Source organism: Vombatus ursinus, unplaced genomic scaffold (assembly GCF_900497805.2).
Source record: "Vombatus ursinus unplaced genomic scaffold, bare-nosed wombat genome assembly UNPS02014775.1, whole genome shotgun sequence".
In the NCBI taxonomy this organism is placed as follows: Eukaryota; Metazoa; Chordata; class Mammalia; order Diprotodontia; family Vombatidae; genus Vombatus; species Vombatus ursinus.
The window spans coordinates 226,197-249,254 of NW_020954553.1; the positions used below are offsets into that span (position 1 = coordinate 226,197).

General features: G+C 42.8%; 1 protein-coding gene across 1 annotated transcript in view; it reads left to right on the plus strand.

Annotated features, from left to right (window-relative positions):
- LOC114044910 (protein THEMIS2-like) overlaps positions 1-22,594 on the plus strand; it is a 34,127-nt gene extending 11,533 nt beyond the window's left edge. The window contains exons 2-6 of the mRNA XM_027864691.1: positions 1,823-1,963; positions 11,888-12,295; positions 15,935-16,953; positions 19,824-19,983; positions 21,591-22,594. Coding sequence (XP_027720492.1) covers positions 1,823-1,963; positions 11,888-12,295; positions 15,935-16,953; positions 19,824-19,983; positions 21,591-21,724 — 1,862 coding nt within the window. The 3' untranslated portion in view covers positions 21,725-22,594. The remainder of the gene's footprint in view (positions 1-1,822; positions 1,964-11,887; positions 12,296-15,934; positions 16,954-19,823; positions 19,984-21,590) is intronic.
- The last annotated feature ends 464 nt before the right edge of the window (positions 22,595-23,058 follow it).

Here is a 23,058-nt window from a genome sequence, read left to right on the forward strand (position 1 = left end):
TCCCATTCAGCTTTGATTGTAGGATACCAGAAAGTCTCAACATACACAGACATCACTTTGACATTTTTATACTAGTTGTGTATTGCCTAGAGAAGATCAAGATATTTATAATTATTGTCTTCCTCCTTGTAATGTTCAGATTCAAACTCAAAGTCTTTGGGCTCTGTCTTTCCTTAGAGTATGTTAAAAATTTTAATACGTAAAAGTCCAAATGATATTTTCTTATTGTTTGAGAAAGACTCCACAAGATGAAGGAGTCATCTAATGTGTCTTTTGATGGAACCAAATAGTTTGAAATCATCAATATTTATCAAATGATGAATTAATAAGAGGTTTTGAGTTTCAACTCCCTTTTTAATTAGGAAACCATACTTAATTATATTTGGGAGAGATGATAATGGATCTAAGACTAGGACAAACTATGTCCCTAAAAAATGACACATTTTATAGCATCTTTTCTTGAAATTATTGTGTTGGTGATATGTTTTACATAGAGAACAGTTTTCTGTATAGACATCAAATGGATATCTCACTAAACTTATTTTGTATATTTGCAGGACATGAATAAGCCATGGGTACAGAACTGAGTTAAAAGCTTTGTGGTAACTAACAGAGGCAATCTAAACATTATGGAACTTTTAGGAAGCTTGTTTCATAATTACCAAATCAATAATAAGTTGTTCTTTATGCCTCTGGGACAGCCATACTTTTTTTTTGCTCCTTAGCCAATTTATTATTATTTTTTCCATGTTAATAGATTTTTTTTTTAGTGACACAAACTGAGTGTATAAAGTATCAAAACATGTAGAGGTCCTGTAGGTGGAAGGGCCATGAGTGTTCTCGTCATATCATAATATGTGTGTGTGCGTGTATGTGTGTGTGTGTGTGTGATGGGTTCTAAGAGGAAGCTAGTAACATGCTTTGCTAATCAGTAATTCCTGAGTCAATATGAAGGACGTGAGCTGTTATGAACTATTTCTGGCTCTGCTATTTCCCCATTGTTCCGAGAAGCTAGTATTTATTTCCTCCCTTGATGAAACCATTTGCTTATTCGTTATACTAATGCTGCCCAAGCTTTCCATTTCTCTCTTAATTGAACCTTGTGTTTTGGGTAGGTTGATTTCTTGACCTTACACATGATCAGATATTTTCCAGATCCTCCTGTTTCAGGGTTTCTCTCTCACCATCCATTTCTTTCACTTCCCAAGCCTCTATAGTCAAATTTTGGGTTGTTATTGAATGGTTGACTGTTCCTTGCACTGTTTTGACTTGTTACCCTTACCCTTTGATTCATTGATCCTTAACTTTTTGCTTCCTCTTAGGGATTAAAGGGATCTAGAGTTTCTGATAGGTTTTGTTTCCTTCTTTTTTCTAGTCAAACCCAGTTGGACATGGGTTGGAGAACAAAAGGCCTGTTCACTGGTTCTTGTTTGAGTGGCTCTGGTCCCAGAAGGGAGATGGTCAATCAAGGCTGTAGGGGTTGGGGTGGGGGTGAGGGGCAGGGGCTGACTGGGACTCAGGACACAACTGAATGGGGAAAACTGAAGAATGTTGGGGAGGAAGGAAGAGGGTTGGACTAGGAATCAGAAGGCCAGAATTCCAGTCCTGGTTCTTCCAATAATCATCTATGTGACCTTGGGCAACTTACTTTAAAACTCTTTTGCCCCTGGTTTTCTTGATTGTACAGTTGGGGTGATAAAAGCCTCATCAAGGCTGTTGTAAAGATCAAATGAAATACCATAAATCTTTTTATAAGCCTTAAAACACTTTTTAAATGTAAGTTGTTAGTAACATATTGCTGCCCCTGTGATTTTTTCCATAGGCTCCATCTATGAACTTGGTGGGATTGAGTGCTGTTTGTCCACTGGAGACCTCATAAAAATCATCCAGATTAATCTCAAGAAAGTGATCTGTAAGAACCCCAAAACAGGCCACATCACCGAGCTCCCTCCTGACTTCCCAGGTGAAGCGGAAACCTCTCCCTCTCTCCCATCCCCCACTACCTTCTTCTCATTCACCTAAATCAGGGGTTCTTAACCTAGAGACTATGAACTTAGTCTTGGTGTTTTAAAAATATTTTGATAACTGTATTTCAATATAATTGGTTTCTTTTGTAATCCTAGGGATTTTATTTTATGCATTAATAACATTATTCTGAGAAGGGGTCCTAGGCTGTACCAGCCTTACAAAGGGGTCCAAGACCCTAAAAAAAGTTAGAGTCCTACACTGAACCCTAGCCTGTGCTCACATTCTTATATTTAAATGTATGCATGCATGTGTGTGTATACATATATATATATATATACACATACACATATATATATATATACACACATATACATATATATATATATATATACATGACTGAAATCAATGCAAGGTTTATTAACCACTTACCATTTGCAGAGCATCTGCTAGGGACTGGGAGAATACACGATATTTGGTCTTGGCCCTCATTTTGTTTGGAGAGTCTGACACATATGATGAGAACAGTAATAATAATGATTAATGATAATAATAACTAGCATTTACATAGCTCCTTAAGGTTTGCAAAGCACTTTATAAATATTATCTCATCCTCATAACCTTGGGAGGTAGGTACTATCGCCATCCACATTTTACAGATCAGGAAACTTGAGACAGGCAGTGGTTAAGTGACCCGCCCAGGGTTAACCAGCTATGTAACTGTCAGAGGCAGGATTGAACTGACTCTAGGTCTTCATAACTCCATGCTCCAGCACTATACACCATGCCCTTAGCCGACTCAAATAACGGTATCTCAGATACCAGTAATGTGAAATAATCCATGATAAATACATTCTAAAGAAACAAAGTGCTCTGTGAGGCTTGAGGGGAAAGGATCATTCCAAATAAGGGAGTCAGGAAAGGTTTAAACTGGACTTTGAAGGATGACCAAAAATTTAACTGATTACACTGGGAAGTCAGGATATTTCAGGTTTAGAGGTGGGGAAGCACTCTCAGCATTTAATCTCATATTTAGGAATGCTAGGAGTGAAAGTGTGTTGGAATTTGGGCAGCTGAATGCAGCCAGGGGTTCTGCCACACTAGCATATCTGACTGCCCAATTCTCTGTCAGCACAGGGTTCAAAAAGGTCTCCCCATGATCCTCTCCGTGTGTCTCTGAGTGTCTGTGTAGCTGGACAGTTGACCCTGTCTTGGCCTCTCTACCTGACCCTGTCTAATGATCCTGTGCCTTGTTGTTCTAAGGTTCTGTCTGGGCTGCTCGGAGCCAATCTGTGTGACTCTGTTATAAGCTCTTCTCTGTCCTGCCACCCTACCTCCTTCCCAAACAGCCAGTTACCTCAGCAAACCATCCCATACTTTGGTTCCTCCAAGGGATGTTTCAGTGACATTAACTCAGTGACTTAATTCAGTGGCCCTTAAACTTCACCTGAATCTGCTGTGCTCTGTCCTGGAAAATTCTCTTCCAAGCTGTGGACAGTGGGTGCTTCAGGGGGCAGATAAAAAGGATGGACTGGCCAGGGTTATGAGAATGCCATCCCTTTATTCTGTGTCCACTTGAGCTGGAGGGATGCTCTTTTTTTTAAAATATATTTGTATTTATTTCATTAAATTTTCCCAATTAAATGTAAAAAAATTAACATTCATTTTAAGAAATGTTGAGTTCCAAATTCTCTCTGTCCTTCCTCTCCCCTGCCCTTTGAGAAAGCAAGCAATATTGTGAAGTCATGTAAAGCATATTTCCATGTTAGCCACGTTGCAAAAGAAAACACACACACACACACACACAAACAAGAAAAATAAAGTTTAAAAAGTATACTTCAATCTGCACTCAGAATTCTTCAGTTCTCCCTCTGGAGGTGGAGAGCATTTTTCATCATGGGGTCCTTTGGAATTGTCTTGGATCATGCCTTGATCAGAGTAGCCAAACCTTTCACAGTTGATCATCATTATAGTATTGCTGTTACTGTGTACAATATTATCCTGGTTCTGCTCACTTTACTTTGCATTCCTTAATATAAATCATCCCAGGTTTTTCTTAAAGCATCCTGCTTGCCATTTCTTATAGCACAATAGTATTTCATGATAATCATATGCCACATCTTGGTCAGCCATTCCCCAGCTGATGGGCATCCCCTCAATTTCCAGTGCTTTATCACAACAAAAAGAGCTGCTATAAATATTTTTGTACATATAGGTCCTTTTCCTTTTCCTTTCATCTCATTGAAGTATAGCCCTAGTAGTGTTATTGTGGGCTTAAAGGGTGTGCACAGTTTTATAGCCCTTTGGGCATAGTTCTGAATTGTTCTCCAGAATGATTGGACCAGTTTACCACTGCACCAACAGTTTATTAGTGTGCCTATTTTCCCTCATCTCCTCAAGCATTTGTGACTTCTGATAGGTGTGAAGTGTTACCTCAGAGTTGTTTTAGTTTGCATTTCTCTAATAAATAATGACTGAGAGCATTTTTTCATATGACTATAGATAGCTTTTAGTTCTTCTTCTGAAAGTTGCCTTTTCATACCCTTAGACCATTTTTCAATTGAGGAATGGCTCTTGTTTTATAAATTTGAATCAGCTCTCTGTATATTTGAGAAATGATGCTTTTATCAGAGAAATTTGCTGTAAAATTTTTTGACATCCCTTCTGTGTATCCTTTAGCAAAATATAGTTTCCCTGATTATTCCTTTTAATTGTGTGTTTTTGCTTTCACTTTGTCTGAGATCATTATTGCTACCCCGGCCTTTTTTACCTCAGCTGAAGTTCTTTTATTTGAACTCTTTGTGTGTCTTTCTGTTTTAGTTGTGTCTCTTGTAAACAACATATTGTTGGATTCTAGTTTCTAATCTATTCTGCTAACTGCTTTCATTTTATGTGTGTGCTCATCCCATTCACATTCACAGTTATGATTACTAACTATATTTTCCTCCATCCTATTTTTCTCTGTTATTATCTTTCTCTTTTTATCCTGTCCTTTCTCAAAAGTCTGTTTTGCTTCTGATCACAGCCTTCCTTAACCTGCCCCCCCTTTTGTAACCCCCCCCCACAATAATTTTTAAATTGTCTGTTCTAAATCTGTTTTCCAGGTCAGTTGCTCTTCTGATGAGATAGTTCACTTTTTTTTTTTTCTTTTTGGTGAGGCAGTCAGGGTTAAGTGACTTGCCCAGGGTCACACAGCTAATGTGTCAAATGTCTGAGGTCAGATTTGAACTCAGGTCCTCCTGATCCCAAGGCCAGTGCTCTATCTACTGCTCTACCTAGCACAGTAATTCACATTTTCTTTTAGTTTTTCATTCTTTTTACATTGATTGTTTCTTGATGTATCATGGAGGCATTGCTTTCCACTTGCCCAATTCTCTTTTTAAGAAGATCTTTTCTTCAGTGAATTTTTGTACCTCTTTTTTTTTCTATTTGGCCTATTCTGCTTTTTAAGGAGATCTTTTCTTCAGTGACTATTTATGTCTTTTTTACCATTTGGTCAATTCTTTTTTTTTTTTAAATGTTGTTTTCTTCAATCTTTTTGTGCCTCTTTTACCAAGCTGTTAATTGTCTTTTCATAATTTTCTTCCTTTACTCTCATTTCTTTACCTAATTTTCCCTCTACCACTCATTTGATGTTGAAATTTTTTTTTAGCTCTTCCAGGAATTCTTGTTGGGCTTGTGTTCAATTCACAGTTTTTTTCTTTGAGGCTTTCTTTGTCTTCCCATTGTCTTCTTCTGAGCATGTGTCTTAGATCTTCCCTGTCACCATAGTAACTTTTATGGTCAGGTTCTTTTTTTGTTGTTTGCTCATTTTTCTACCCTATTTCTTGATTTTGAACTTTATGTTGAAGTTGAGTTCTGTTTCCAGTGTGGGGGAGGAAGGACACTGTGTCAAGCTTCAAGCTTTTTTTTTTTTTTTTTTGCACTGCTGTTTTTAGAGATAGTTTTGGGGGTTTGGAAGTTTTCACTGCTTCCAAGGTGGTATATTGTGGGGAGAGGTGTAGTTCTCCTAATCTAGTCCTTACCCAGGAAAGGCCCCTGATCCCTTAGGATTACAATCAATACTCTGCAGTTATTTAAAATGGAATTTCTCTATCTCTTCCTGCTGGACTTTGTTGGTAATATATAGAAATGCTGATGATTTATGTGGGGTTTTTTATGTCCTGCAACTTTACTAAACTTGTTAATTGTTTCAATTAGTTTTTTAGTCAATTCTCTGGGATTCTCTAAGTATACCATCATTTTGTCTGCAAAGAATGATAATTTTGTTTCTTCATTGCCTATCCTTTTTCTTTTCTATTTCTTTTTTTTTGTCTTACTGCTATTGTTAGCATTTCCAGCATAATATTGAATTATAACAGTGATAATGGACATCCTTGCTTCATCCCTGATCTTATTGGGAAGGCTTCTAGCTTATTCTCATTACAGATAATGCTTGCTAATGTTTTTAGATAGATACAATTTATCATTTTAAAGAAAGCTTCATTTATTCCTGTGCTTTGTAGTGTTTTAATAGGAATGAGTGTTGTATTTTGTCAAAAGCTTTTTCTGTATCTATTGAGATAATCATATTATTTTTGTTGCTTTTGTTATCAATGTGATCAATCATGCTGCTAGTTTTCCTAATATTGAACCAGTCCTGCATTCCTGGTCATGCTACTTGGTCATAGTGTGTTATCCTTGTGATACATTGCTGTAATCTCCTTGCTAGTGTTTTATTTAAAATTTTTCATTGATATTCATTAAGGAAATTAGTCTATAGTTTTCTTTCTCTGTTTTTGCTCCTGGTTTAGGTATCAAAACCATATTAGTGTCATAAAAGGAATTTAGTAGGACTCCTTTGCCTGTTTTTGCAAATATTTTATACAGTATTGGAATTAATTATTCTTTAAATGTTTGGTAGAATTTACTCATAAATCCATCTGGTCCTGGGGATTTTTTTTCTTAGGGACATCATTTATGGCTTGTTCAATTTCTTTTTCTTTTTCTTTATTTTGTTTTTAGGCATTTGGGGTTAAGTGACTTGCCCAGGGTCACACAGCTAGTAAGTGTTAACTGTTAAGTCTGAGGTTGGATTTGAACTCAGGTCCTCCTGACTTCAGGGCTGGTGGTCTATCCACTCAGCCACCTAGCTGCCCCACTCAATTTATTTTTCTAAGATAGGGTTATTTATTATATTTCCTCTTTTGTTAATTTGCACAATTTATATTTTTGTAAATGTTCATCCATTTCACTTAGATTATTAGATGTATTGATCTATAATTGAGCAAAACAGCTGCTAATAATTGCTTTAATTTCATCTTCATTAGTGGTGCATTCACCCTTTTCATTTTTGATACTGGTAATTTGGTTTTCATTTTTCTTTTAAATCAAGTTAACCAATGGTTTATCTATTTTATTGAATTTTATAAAACTAGCTCCTTGTTTTATTTATTAGTTCAGTGTTGTTGTTGTTGTTTTACTTTTAATTTTATCACTGTCTTCTTTGATTTTCAGGATTTTTATTTTGATGCTTAATTGGGGATTTTTAATTTATTTTTTCCCTAGTTTTTTTTTAATTGCATGTCCAATTCATCGATCTGCTCTTTCTCTTTTTTTGACCAATGTAAGCATTTAGAGATATAAATTTCCCCTTATGTACTGCTCTGGCTACATCCCACAAACTTTGGTATGTTGTCTCATTATGATCATTATCTTTAATGAAATTATTTATTGTTCTTATGAGTGAGCCCTTATACATGGTCAATTTTTGTGAAATGCCACATGTGAAAGGTATACTCCTTTCTATTTCCATTCAGTTTTTTCTAGTGTGATCATATCATATCTAACTTTTCTAAAACTCTATTCATCTCTTTAATTTCTCTTATACTTACTTTATGTTTAGATTTAGCTAGTTCTTGCTACCTTTGCCTTTTTTACCTCGGCTGAAGCATAATTATTTTTACTTATTTTTACTCTGTGTGCATCTTTATCTTTCTTCTAAACAAAATATTGTTGGATTCTGGTTTCTAATCCATTCTGCTATCCACTTCCATTTTATGGGTGAGTTTATCCCATTCACATTCACAATTATGATTACTGTGTATTTCCCTCCATCCTATTTTTTCTGTTTATCTTTCTCTCTCTTTTTCTTTTTTTTCTAACTACTTCCCTCCTCAAAAGTCTATTTTGCTTCTAATCACCGCTCCCTTTAATCCACCCTCCCTTTTATCATCCCTGCCCTCTTATTTCTTATCTCCTTCCCCTCCTACTTCCACAATGGGTAAGATAGACATCTGTAACCCAACTGAGTGTGTGTGTGTGTGTGTGTGTGTGTTTGAATGTGTATGTATATATGTGTATGTGTATGTGTGTGTGTGTGTGTGTTTATATATTTCCCTCTTTGAACTCATTCCAATGAGAGTGAGATTCAAGTGTTGCCTGCATCAGACCTCCCCCCCATTTTCCCTTCTGCTGTAAAAGCTCTTCCTTGTGCACCTTTTATGTGAGATAATTTCCCCTATTCCTTACCTCCCTTTCTCCTTCCAGTGTTAGTTAAGTTTTAAACTATTAAAGCTTCAGACTTCACTAAGACTTTCAGGGCACCCCATAACAGAGCGGATGAACACAAGGCACATGGGGGGAGCCAAAAAGGCCTTCTGGGGAAGATGGGGTTTGAGCTCAGCCTTGAAGGAAGCCGGGTAAAACTAAAAGGAAAAGGTGAGGAGACCGCATCCCACGGAGGGGCTCAGCTTGGCATAGAGGTGGGAAATAGGGGGTCATGTGCGAGGAGTGGCAAGTCGGTCAGTCTAGCTGCATTGTAGAGCATGTGGAGGGCAGTTCGGCACCAGTTAGTCAAAGGCCAGGATGTGATGAGCTTTAAATGTCAAAAAGAGCATTTTATATTTGATCCTGAAGGGAATCGGGAACTGTCGGAGTTTATTATTGATTTGTTGCTTTGGAAGGGAGGGTTGGGGGGAGGGTAATATTATATATAACAAGTTCTGTTTTGAATGTGTTAGAAGTTTAAGATGCTTATGAGACATTCAGTTCAAGATTTACAGAACAGAACCCAGTATCCTCATCCCTAAACTCACCCTTCCTCTTCACCTCTCTGTCCAAGGGCGCCATCTTTTTCCTTTTAGTCAGCTGCATTGGCAATGGAATAATTTTCAGTTCTTCATTCTCATTTGTCTTCTGTAGCCAGTCGATTTCCATATCTTGTTTGTATGACTTCCTCAATATCCCTTCCGTCCCTCCTCTTTTCTCTTCTACTTCAGCCATTTTAGAGCTCAGACCCTCATTACTTCAGCTATTACAATCGCCTCTTCATTGCTCTCCCTGCCTCTCGCCTCTTCCCTCTCTAATCCACTCCTTAAGACAGCTGCCGAATCAGTGTTCTTAAAGTGAAAGTCTGGCCACATCGGTCCCTTGCTCAAGAAACCTCAGTTTCTCCTTTACTGGTGAAGTACAAACTCCTCTATTTGGCACTTAAGACCCCTCCATCCTATCTTTCCAAGCTGATTACACACAACTGTCCTTACTTTCCAGCCCCACTGACCAATTCATTGTTTCCCACATACAACACCTCTTCTTCTCTACCTCTGCGTAGGCTGTCCTCCATACTTGGAACATTCTCCCTTCTCACCTCTGCCTCTCAGACCCTCACTCTCCCTTCAATGCTCAGTCCCTATGCCACCACCTTAAATATGCCTTTCTCAATTCCCCCAGTCCCTACTTCCATCACTTTTGCATGCTTATGTTTTACATACTGAGTAATAGTAATGCTTTTGTAGTATGCAAAACCTAGCAGTATTTTGCATACTAAATTTACTTATCTGTAACTATGTTGTGTAACTGTAGTAGGATTGAAGTTCTTTCTAGCTGCCTTCCAGCCCTCCTTCTCAGTTCCTTGAGGGCAGGGACGGTTTCATTTTTGTCTTTGTGTCATCACCACCACCCACAACTGTGCCTGACTGATTGCTAGGTGCAACATTCCACCTGTATTGCATATATAAGTTGCTTCACTCACAAGCCCACACCTGGGGAGGGTTACACACCCTTGGACACATGGACACATTCATAGTGTCACACATACTTTTTGCCCGTGCATGTCCCCTGCCCCCTAGCTAGGTGTCTTGGATATTTCAAGGCAAATAGAGGCCTAGCATCTGAGATAGCTGATGGTTCTGTGTCGGTCAGGTCAGTTCTGCTGGCTAATCTGTCCTGGCAGGGGCCTGAGACACAGAATCACAGAATCTGAGAGTCAGACGTGATCTCAGAAGCCATCTAATCTAACTCACAAAATAAAGGAATCCTCAGCACAACGTACCAGACAAGTAGTCATTCCATCTCTGCTCGAAGATCACCAAGGAGAGGGAGTCCACCACCTCTGAGCCAGCCCACTCCACTCCTAGGCAGCTTTGATTGTGGTCAAGTTTTTCTTGACATCAAGCCTTGAGTGACCCCCTTTCAACCTCTGCCCCCTGCTCCTGGTTCTTCCCTCTGGGGTCAGACAGACCTTGTCCTATCCCTCTTCCACACGACAGCCCTTCAGGAATTCAACATAGCTCTCATGTCCTTCCTAAGTCTCCTTCCTCGGGCTGAACGTGCCCAGTTACTTCAGCTGATCTTTCTGTCCCAGGACTCGAGGCCCTTCCCTGTGTTTTCTGCTCATCACTGTCCTTGAACTGTGATGCCCAGAACCGAAGGTGTTACTTCAGATAGAGTCTGATAAAGGCAGAGTACAGAGGGTTTACTACGGCCTAAGCCCAACATTACATTATCTTTTTTTTGGCTGCCACATCACATTGCTGACTCATGTTGTACTTCCAGCCCACTAAAACCCTCAGCTCTTTTTTTCAGACACAACTCTTATCTAGCCATACCTCTTCTATCCTGTACTTACGAGGTTGACTTTTTGGTACTCGAGTTAAGGGCCAGTGGATAGAGCACTGGGCCTGGAGTCAGTAGGACCTGAGTTCAAATCCAACCTCAGACAATTAGTAGCTCTGTGACCCTGGGCAAGTCACTTAACCTCTGTTTGTCTCAATTTCCTCAACTGAAAAATGGGGATCATAATAGCACCTACCTCCCAGGGTTGCTGTTGTAAGGATCAAATGAGATAATATTTGTAAAGCAATAATCCTGTCAAAAGGGACAGTCAGCTCTGGCACAAACTGTTCTTAATGGAGTATCGCTGGCCGTCTGTGATTGCTGTTTCCCTTTTTGATGTTCACCAGCCACCTCTCTAATGATCTGTTCTGGACTTCCCTAAAATTGAAGACGAGCTTACTGTTCTACCATTTTGAGGCTGTTCTCTTTGAAAGTCAGGACAGCGTTTGCCTTGCTCCAGTCTTGCAACATCTCTCCCATTTTCCAAGATCTCTCAGATCTTACTGGCAGTAACTCAGCAGTCACATCCACCCATTCTTTCTGGGCCCGAGAATATAGTCATTCAGTCCACTGAAGGCAAGTGACTTGAACTCAGCAAGGGGTAGCTAGTGTGTCTCTTACTATTTCCTTTTGTTATTTCCAGAACAAAGGCCATTCTCCTTGGCAGAGAAAACAGGAGTGAAATGAGAACTGAGCAGCTCTGTCTTCAGTCTGTTGTTAGTTATCATTGTTCCATGTACCCGCAAGCAGCACTTCTATTCCATCTGTGAACCTCACCTTTCCCCCAGCATAGCCCCAGAAACCCCAGACCTCAAACCTGTTTTTTTTTTTTTGCTTGGCCTTAGCTTGCCTCACCAGTCTTTACTTGTTTTGAGCTCCGGCATTCCCAATACACGTTTTACTGGACTGTGCTGTGTTCCTCTATTTCTGCTGTTACATGCCTTGGCTCCCACCTTCTGTATAGATCTTTTTACAAGCTAAGTCCGAGTGTTTAGGACCCTGGGCTGGCACCAAGTGACACAGACATTCTCTGCTGTCTTTTCCGCAGGCTACTTTAGCTCGACTGTCAGCCCTCAGCTCTATGGCACCCTGGACAAGCTGATGTCTGCTGCCACCCAAAATGGGGCACTACCTATCTACTTCAGCTCAGGGCGTGACATCAAAGTGGAGGGCAGAGTGGTACCCAGAGACCAGCCCCTCATGCTGATGGCTGTGGAGACATACCAGGGTATCCGCCATGCCTGCTGCATGATGAACTCGGGAACCCACAAGTTCACCATGTACCTACCTCTGTCTCTGCGAGGGACTTTTTACAGCTGGGGACCCGGCTTCCCACAGACATTACTCCAGACGTTGCAGGACCCTGTTCTGCTGGATCAACCTTTTGTCTGCCCCACTCTCCACTGGAACTCCCTGATCCTCCAACCTGAGTATGAGATTGATGCCATCATGCACAGTGAGTCCCAGGGACCTTTTAGGCTGGGTGGACAGTCCTGGAGAAGGGGCACTGAAAGAAAGTGTGGAGGGTGAAAAATTCCCCTCTTGTCCCATGAGCCCTATGTAATCTGTTCCAGAACTCTAGAATACGTTTTAAAAGGAGGAAGCTGAGGCCCAGAGAGAAGTTACTGGCCATGACTACTCGGCTAATAAGTGGTAGAGGGCATACTGTGTCCCAAACACATACAGGATGCCCGCTGGTGGGCACCCTCCCTTTCCTTCTAGGGATGGGAATTAGGGGGAATTGTAAGCTCAGTTGGTACCATTTAGATGGGTAGCACTAAGTCTGATCACAGCTTCATCATCACTTGCTTTTCTAATTCTGGAACATGCTTTATGTGGAAGAAGCATTAGCTCCGGAGCCATCCTAGAATGACAGAGACCTATGAATGGTCTTCCACACTCCAGTGAAGACACCAGACACTGAATGAGCCCCAGCCACCCCGGGCTTCCCACCTTCTGCACCCCATTCTCCTTGCCACACCAGTTTGGTCCTAGGAAATCAGCCTTTTTGCCTCTTCCCCAGGCTCCCTAACCACCATGGTGGAAATCCTAGTGTGATCTACTGCCGCTCAGTTCACTTCTTCCCTCCATTATGGAGGCACATCCCTTGAGAATCTCCCATGGGCAGCACACAATGAAGTATCACCCAGAGTGGAGGCAGGGAGGAGCTGACCTTTGCTGGTGATTAGGAAAGTTACCCCAACAAGGCCCTGCCTTCACCCTGGGAAAGATAGAGGGGTCTGAATCAGGATCCAAGGGATAGTATGGATAGCTGGCCGGGTGAGGAATCAGGGTTACTTAGAAGACCAGAATCCAAGGGGTTGAGAGAGGTGGGGCTTTCAGTTCAGAATTATATAGCATGCATATCTATATCTATATCTATATCTATATATATATATATATATATACACACACACATATACACACTTATTTAGCACTTTTAAGGTTTACAAAGCACTTTATATACATTATGATCTGTGAGGTAGGTGCTACTGATATTACTGCCATTTTACAGATGAGGAAAACAAAGACACTTGCCCATGGTCACATAGCTAGAAAGTGTTCGAGTTCTTAAAGTACTAGAAGGGCTGACATATCAATCAATCAGTCAATAAACATTTATTAGGCACCTACTGTGTGCCAGGCACTGGATTAAGCACTGGGGATGCAAAAAGAGGCGAAAGACATTTCCTGCCCTCAAAGCGCTCGCAGTCCAATGGGAATATGGAAGCAAATGACCCCAAAGTAAATTGTCTCTGTTTTGTTTTTTATGTATTACAGGGCTTGCCCACCCTGGAACAGATGTATCTTTCTAATTATTCTTATCTTAAGCCAATATCAAAACAGTCCATCATTCCTTGCTTTCCTCCTCATTGTTGTTAATGTTTAGTCATTTTAGTCACGTTCAACTCTTCATGACCCCATTTTGAGGTTTTCTTGGCAAAGACACTGGAGTGGTTTGCCATTTCCTTCTCCAGCTCATTTTACAGATGAGAAAACTGACATAAACAGGGTTAAGTGACTTGCGCAGAGTCACACAGCTAGTGAGTGTCTGAGACTGGATTTGAACTCAGGTCTTCTTAACTCCAAGCCTGGTGCTCTATCCACTATATCATCTAGCTGTCCTGCTTTCCTCCTCCTAATTCCTGCAAGAGCCTAAAAGTTGCTAGGCAAGGTGGGTGGACCACAAAGCATGTGAGAGAGTATTGGAGGGGCATTAGCTCTGATAGCAGAGCCAAAGGTTCAGGTATCCCTGGATGTGGCTATTAAGCCACAGGACACAAGATAAATAATTTAAGGTGATCGTGTACACTGAACTGGAAGTCAGAATGAAAGGCTTGACAGGATGGGACCAAGAGCTAAAGCCACCAAACAAAGCTAAGTAGGTGTAAAGGCGAAGTCCCACACATGGGGTGAAGGCTCCAACTGGATAGGTATAGGATGGCAAGGCATTGCCAGAGTTTATGCAAAGAACACGTGGGGGTTTCAGTGAACTAAAAACTCAGGATGAGTCAGCTGGGTAACGTGGGGCCAAAATAATGTGATGTTATGTTAGATCTTCTAGGAGAAGGGAGGGAAGAAAAGTTCCACCGTCCCTTGCTGTGGTCAGGGGACCATCAATAGTCCCACATCTGGAGTGTTATGTTCCATTCTGGGCACCACATTTGGAAACAGTGTAAGCCTGAGTGAGTCCACAAATGTAGCAGAGGGAAAAGAGAATAAGTATGTATATATGTGTGTGTGTGTGTGTGTATGTATGTATATATGTATGTGTATGTATATGTATATATGTATATAATTATATATGTGTGTATACACATAGATACACATAGCACCTAGAGAGAAAGGGAATAAACGTGTGTTGAGGGGGTGTGATGTGGTATGGTGTATGTGTATATAAAATCTACTGTGCACACATCACTTACTAGGTGCCAGGCACTGTGTTAAGCACTTTACAAATATTTTCTCATTTGATCCTCACAACAACCCTGCATAACATGTGCTATTATTATCCCTGTTTTACAGTTGAGGAAACTGAGGCAAACAAGTTAAGTGACTTGCCCAGGGTCACATAGCTAGTAAGTGTCTGAGTTGAACTCAGGTCCTCCTGACTCCCGGCCCAGAGCTCCAACCACCATGGCCAGATTACTTCATCACTCCAAACCTTAGTTTTTTCATCTCTAAGTGGGGAGAATAATCCTGGCGTTTCCTCCCTCATAGGGTTGTTGTGAAGAAAGAGCTTTGTGAACCACAGTGAGTCTGGAAGAAGGTCCTGGAGGGGTCTCAAATTGGTGGGGTGACCAAATCGCTAGATGTACCCCTTTCCTCCCCTCCCGAACCTTCCCTCCTTTTGCCCCCAAGGCCTCCCAAAAGTGGTAGAGGGAAGGTGAGTGGAAAGAGAGGGAACAAAGAGACAGATAGCAATGTGGGTGTCTGTCACAACTAGGGATTTCTGGAAACTGGAAACTCCCTCATTTCCATAGGGTTCTAGATCCTGGGCAGCCCTACCAAGGCAAGGCGTCCATGGACACAGCAGCGTGTCCCAATGCATCCATGCCCATCTAGCTGATCCCTGAGATGAGGGAGAAGCTATTACAGAGCATTAAGTCACTTGGCCCATATGGCACAGGACATGGGATTTTGAGTCAGAGTGCAAAACCAAGGTGAATTGTTACTCCCTCTCAGACCAAGGTACCTTTTGGACCTGTTCTCGTATCTGTAATATGAGGGGTTTGGAGTAGATGACTTTTAATATTCCTTCCAGCTCTGACTGTCCCTATGGAAACTGTCTTTGGGTAAATGTCTTTCCCTCTCAGGGTCTCAGTTTTCCTCTCTGTAGAATGAGATGGTGGGACTGACCTGACTTCCAAGACTTCTGAGGATCCTTCTAACTCCTTCACACAATGGCTCAGCCTTTTAGGCCATTTCTTTTGAAAAGAGGGAAAGGGAAAAATGGCCTGAGATGCTGGGCCTTCCTAGGAAATGAACTTACTCGAATAGGACCTGGAAGGGATGGGAGGAGATATGTCTTTTGCTTGTTGGCAGCGGGTGGTGTCACCAGGGCCTGGGGACTGACCCTCACCTCCATCCACAGTGCGTACAGATGTTGTGAAGATCCCGTCTATCCTGGAAGTAGATGTGGAGGACATCACTGCCTCTTCAAAACATCTTCATCAACAATTCATCAAACCTTTGCTGCTAAGTGACGTCTTGGCCCAGGGTGGGCCCTTCCCAATGCGGGTAGAGATCCTAGAGGTCCCCGATGGTCCCCCTGTCTTTCATAAGTCCCTGAAGAAGGGTCAAGAGCTCATGATTCATGGCCCAGCCTCCCCACCATGGCGGGTCCTGGCCTCCGGTAGGAGCCGGAAGACCCCTCGACACTTCCTCATTTCAGGAGCCTACCGGGGCAAATTGAGGCGCCGGCCCCGAGAATTCCATACAGCTTTTGACCTCCTGACTGCCCTGGCACCTGGCTTTCCACTCTATGTGGTGGCCACACAAGACTGGGAGGATGAGGAGGGTGACTCCACTTCCCTGTCCCTTTTCAGAGGTGACCGATTGGAGGTGTTGGGGAAGGACGAGGGCCCCAGTGGGGAGGTTCTGGTCTGTAATCGACTGAGTGATCTGGCTGGGGAGGAGGAAGAAGAAGAACAGAGAGAGGAAAAGGAACAGCTCTTGCTGCCCCTGTACGCCTCTTGTGGTTTTGTGGAAGAGATGAGTGATGGGAAACGCTACAGTCTGGCCAACCTAATGACCCAGCTCCCACTGCCCTGTGAGGTCAAGGTCTTGAGCAAGGACCCTTCCCTTTCTGAGGACCCACTGTCCTCCTTACTTGGCCTACGGCTGGAGGAGAAGATCACAGAGCCCTTCCTGACCATCAGTCTATCCACTGACCCCAAAATGTGCTTTGAGATCCCCCCTAGATGGCTAGACCTGACTGTGGTGGTGGTCAGTGGGTCACCGGAGGAGCAAGGAGAGCCATTGTTAACCTGTACAGTGGAAGAACTGACAGACGCCTTCTACTACAAACTTCAGACCTTGCAGGACTGCAGTGCCCAGGCCCCTCCACCCAGGCCCCCCAAAACCAAGCAAAAGCACAGCAGCTCAGCCAAGGTACGTATCTGAGAGACCAGTGCTAAGGTATGGACTGGTATGTTGGGGAGAGAGGATGGGTGAAGGGGATAACAGGTGGAAAGTCATAGAACCAGGATGAGAGAGTAAGGTCACGGAGTCCTCTGTCCTCACTGCCCAAAGGCCAGTATGTTTCATTTCTCCCCTTCCCTTAGGATTCTCTGGTCCCCTTAAGAGGGGCATCTGCTTTCTCTACCATTGGCTCAAGCCCACACCTTTTGTATTCCCCTGATTTTAGGGGTCCCCTACATCCCAGTTCCATTTAACCACATCAGCTTTAATAAAGAAATAGCTGCTTCAAAGATATGGCAATAACAAACATATAAGCATTATCCCCTTGATACCTAGGAGGGGTATAATTCCCCCTATACCACCTCAGTCTCTGGAGAGGGGAGGGAGGTTAGGTTCACAGTTTTATTTAATTCCTCTATAGCTTGGTCCCACAAGTGTTAAGCCCTCCTAGGCTTGGGTTTCCTAGGCAATGGAGGCAGGGAGTGATGTGATCAGATTTCTCTGGCAGCAGCGTGAGGATGGGATGGAGAGGGCAGAGACACTAGAGGCAGGCAGACCAGCTTAGAGGCCATTGCAGGCCTCCAGAGGAGAGAATGTGAAGTAGGTTGATGGCATTGGGAATGGAAAGAAGAGGACCGATGGGGAAGAGAGATTGTTGGAAGGACCTGATAACTGATTGACTATGGGGACAGAAAGAAGAGTCACAGCATCATAGAGCGACAGCTGAATGGGACCTCAGACACCATCCACGCTCAACCCCTTCTTTTTATTTATTTATTTTTGACTAGGCAATGGGGTTAAGTGACTTGCCCAGGGTCACAAAGCTATTAAGTGTTATGTGTCTGAGGTCGGATTTGAACTCAGGTCCTCTTGACTTCAGGGCCAGTGCTCTATCCACTGCGCCACCCAGCTGTGTCCCCCTTCTCTGATAGACGAGGAAACTGAGGTCCAGCGAAGTTGTGCGTAGCTCAGTGTCCCACAGTTACTAAGTGGTAGGGCTGGAATTTGAACTCGGGTCCTCTGGCTAAACGTCCAGGACATTTCCCACTGTACTGAGTTGCCTCTTGCAGATGTCTCTGAGATTTTGAATGTACATGAGTGGAAGGATAATGGTACTATCAGTAGAAACAGGGAATTTGGAAGGAGGGACAGGGTTGGGGGAGAGAGATGATGAGTTCAGTTTTGAACGTGTTAATTTTGAGCTGTTGGTGGGACATCTGGGTGGGCGTTATCCAGCAGGCCGTTTGAAATGGGATATTGAAGGTCAATAATCTGTCAACAAGCCTTTATTAAGCATTTACTATGTGCCAGGCCCTGTCCTAAGCTCAGAGGATACAAAGAAAGACAAAAGACGGGTCCTGCCCTCAAGGAGCTTACAATCTAATGGGGGAGACAACATGCGAACAACTATGTAAAAACAAGATGTACACAGGATAAATGAAGGAAGGTGCTAGCGGGAGGAGTGTTCAAGGAAGCAGGGGTGGCTAAGAGATGGAAATGAAGAGAAAGAGCATTCCAGGCATGGAGGACAGCGCGGAGACAGGAGATAGATCGCCATGTGCAAGGCCAAGGATTTAATATTTGACCCTACAAGTAATAGGGAGCCACTGGAGTTTGAGTAGGAGGTGGGTGACATTGTCACCTATACATAGTCTTAGGAAAATTGCTTTGGCAGCTGAATGGAAGATGGACTGGGTTAGGGAAAGACTTGAGGAGAGAGGTGATGAGGGCCTGAGCTAGTGTTGTGGTTTTATGAGTGGGAGAAGGATCAGGTACAAGAGACGTCGTCAATATAAAAACGACAATATTTGACATTACATTGGGTCCGTGAGGTAAATGCAGGGGAGGAAGAGAAGATAAGATAGAGGTCACGATCCTGGGTGGCCAGGAGGCTGGTGGGTGCCCTTGACAGTAATCGAGAAGTCAGGAAGAGGGGAGGGTTTTCAGGGAAAGCTGAATTGTTTTGGACGCGTTGAGTATGTTCAGGGAAGAGTTCAATGCGGGCAATACCCCCATTTGGCTGTCAAGGCTGCAGAGGTGATAGCTGAGGCCGTGGGAGTAAATGAGATCACCGAAGTAAAAACAAAAACAGAACCTGGGGGTGGAGCACCAGGTTCAAGGGGTGGGGTGCAAAGCTGGTGGAGACCAAAAAGCAGCAGCCAAAGAGCTAGGGAGAGAAGCACAAGAAGGCGGGGCCCTGAAATCTGAGGAAGGGTGAGGTATCCAGAAGGAGGGGGTGGCCAGCAGGGTCAGATGCACAGAGGGGTCAAGGAGAATGACAGCTGAAAAAGAAAGGCCTTTGGATTTGGTGACTAGTAGGTCACTAGTGACTTTGGATGAAGCAGTGTCAGAGAAATGATGGGCAAAGGCCAAATCATAGGACACAGAGTGAGTGGGGTGGTAAGAAAGCAGAGGAAGCCAACTTTTTAGGAGTTTGACTGCTAAGGTATCAAGAGAATGAAACTTCTGGGGAACAGCAAGATTGGCTTCCCTCAGGGCTTTCTTCCTGTTTTTTTTCCTCTTCCCTTCTTCTCTTCTTCCCTCCTCTCCTTTGAGCCTTCAGCTCTGAATATTCAGTAAGAGACCTCGGAGCACAGACTTTAGGAAAACTGGCCCCGACACCACCTATCTGCCTTCCAACAACCTGTCTCAGGTCACCTCCAACCTCCAGAAATGCCAGCATCTTCCCAGCAGGCAGACCCCCTTTCCCTTGATTTTCATACTTGTGTTAGACTTCATTGCCTGACTTTAATTAATCCCACTCACCTGCCTTTAATTAGTCCTGCTGCCTGGTTTCTTGGGCTGAGGCCAATTTGGGGGCTCTTCTCTCCCATGCACAGCCTAAAGAAGCCCCAGAGCGTGAGAGAAAGCCCTTAGTGAAGCTGCCTGTACTCCCCACCAGAGACACCAGAGCGTCATCCTTGCCACAGGCCTCCAAGCACTGCTCAGACCTGTACAGCAAATCCTTCAAAGTTCAGAAGCCACTCGTGAAGAGCCCAGGTATGTCACCAGCGACCTACCCTGGGGCCCAACCTCACAGTGTCCTCACCCAAAACTGCCTACTCCTTTCCATGCAATTCCATCCAGGACGGTTAGGGGGGAGCAGGGGAGGAGGGTAGGTAGGGTCCAGAGCCCCCTGAGCCAGGAGTGGAAGCATGGGCCGACACTTAGCTGAAGACTCACCCTCGCTCGCTGCCTGAGAGTGCCCTGGACCCCTTTGGCAGTCTAGCGAAGATCATGGGCCCCTTCTCAGAATTGTTTTTAAACACATAAAATAAAAACATAAGAGATTACAAAGAAAACCAATTACAATGAAATGCACTCATCAAGATAGCTGAAAAAACAAATTCCCAGCCCCCAAGTTAACAACCCTTACTCTAGAGATTCTCAGACCTACTCAGGGCGATAGGATGGCCTCTCGGCAAGGCATAGATACCTCTGTCCAGTGCAGCCTTCTGCTTTCAGACCGGTCAAAGTACTACCCCCATTTTACAGATAAGGAACCTGAGGATTCAGAAATGAAGTGACTTGGTAAGCAGTGAGAGAACCCAAGTTTTGAATACTAGGTCACTCGATGTCCATCTTGCCCACTGTTATGTGGCACTAGGCTGGGCATGGTATAGAGAATTACTCAGAGAATGGCCCAGAACTACTCACAGAGAACTGGGAAAGGCAAATCCATATGGTGAACTACGTGTACAGGATGCCCCCAAAGTCTTAGTTCCATTGTAAGCTATTAAAACTTAAAATGGCGCTAAGGCTTTTGGAACATTCTGCATATATGATATAAATGTTTTTATACATATATGCATACAGGTATTAATATGTGGTTTTAAGCTACTAAAGCTTAAAATGGTACTAAGACTTTGGGAACATTATATATAACATGTATATATGTACATATGTTAATATTTTATATTAATAGTTTTAAGCTGTTAAAACTGAAAACTGCATTAAGACTTTGAGGACATATCGTCCACATACACACATATGTACATAGTATACACACCCATATATGTACATATGTATATGTGGGTGTACACACCCATATATGTATATCCGTACATACACACAACAGACAGTTGGGAGTTTGGAGTCAGAAGACCTGGATTCTAATCTATTTTCTAACCGTTACTATATCTATGACTTTCAGCAAGCCACTTAATCACTCTGGGTCTCAGTGTTCTTATCTGCAAAATGAGGAGGTTAGATTAAATTTCCTTCTAAAGTCCCTTCCAGTACTAAATCTTATAAAGATACTGGACAAAGAAAGCATTTAGTGCAGTTTGAGATAAAGCCTAGGAGGAAAGCAATGGGAGTTCTGTCCAAAGTGGGAAAGAATTCAATTTTGGGAGTCTGCATTAAGGGACCAAGGGTGGGGGGAAAGGGGGAGGAGGGAGATTTTCCAGGAGTTGTTTGATGGGAAGGAGATGGCTCAGACGAGAGAATGAGATGAGCGGATGGAGTGGGTGTGGGGGGCTAAGCCAGAGAGGAGTGGAGGGGGGACAAGGCAAGGGGGGGGTGGGCTGTTGTTAAGGGGTAGAGAACCCCAAGCCTTCAGAAATATGCAGTGCCTTGATTATTCACCTTATTTGGGGCTGGTACAGAAAAGAGAAAATCTTCTGATGATTCTGACCATGACTACGAGGATCCTGATGACGAGCTCAAGCAAACCATCAAGATGATGGCAGAGACCATACTTCCCTACTGTGACCACGACTACGAGTGTCTGGATGACTAGTTGAAGCAAACCATTCAGATGATGGAGGGGACTGGGCTTCCCTACAAGGACCGAGAGAGGAAGGTGTTGTCCACCCAAGGATGACAACTCCACCAGCTTCCCATTGTTCCATTGTTCCGAGGCGTCCAGATCGGAACCAGCATGAGGGTGGGGTGGAGGAACAGTTCCTGACTCAGAGATCCAGACCCTCCACACCACTGTCCTCCGGTCATCTTCATGCTCCCGTGCTCCTGGGCTTCTCACTGATGAAGGTTCACTCTATCTAGTCCAGCCCAGAACCACATTGCTGTTGCCCTCTTGGAATCTTCATGCCGTGTTGTCTTTGGTGTACCCCACATCCTTTCCAAGTCTTGTTCTGGGAACAGTAATTAAATCATCACTACCATTCCTAGAAAAGAGTGTGTCAGTCAATGGTCCTTTAATTTCACTCACCTCCCAGTGGTCAGGACAGCCAAGCCAAAACACATTTCCCCACCCATCACTCCCATGTGTATTTTGTCTTCCCCTGTTAGAGTGTAAGGTCCTTCCAGAAACAGAACAATTTATGCAATAACAACAACATTGTGAGGACAAAGAACTTTGAAAAACTTGAGAACTCAGAGCAATGAAATGGCCAACTGCCATTCCAAGGGACTCTTGATGAAGTGTGCCTGACGGAGTGGGAGGTGATCCACTCAGAGTGCTGCAGAATAAGACAAATTTTTTTGGACATCGCCAGTACAAGAATTTGCTTTGCTTGACTGTGCATATTTGTTACAAGAGTGTTGCTTTTCTCTTTTCTTCTCCAATGGGGGAAAGTGGGAAGAGAAGAATAGATTTTTTGTTAAGTGAAAAAAACCTAAATAAAAAAATGATTATAAACTCTTTGAAGGCAGGGACTGCCTTGCTTTTTGTATTTGTATCCCCAGTGCTTAGCAGAGGACTTGGGAAATATTTAATCAAATAAAAAATAATTTAAAAAATAAAAAGAGGAGGGAAAGAGGTGAATAAAACAGAGGATACATTTAAAGAGGGTCTTAAGTATCTTAAGTGTCTTAAGTATAACAACTTTAAGGAGGGTGGATTTTGAAGAAAGGCTTAAAAGAAAAAATAGAAAGTAAATGAACCTATTATTTATCTCTAGATGACAGAAAGAGGAGAAAGGGAACAAAAGCAGATTACATCAAAGCTGGACCTCTGGTTCTGAATTCACTCTTCTCTCTCACTGCCCTGTTTAAAAAAAAGAAAAAGAAAAAGAAAAAAAAGGAGTAAGAAACAAAGATTAGGGAAAGTAGAGGAGAATAAAATGGAGAGAAATACATGATTACAATCATAACTGTTAATATTAATAGGAT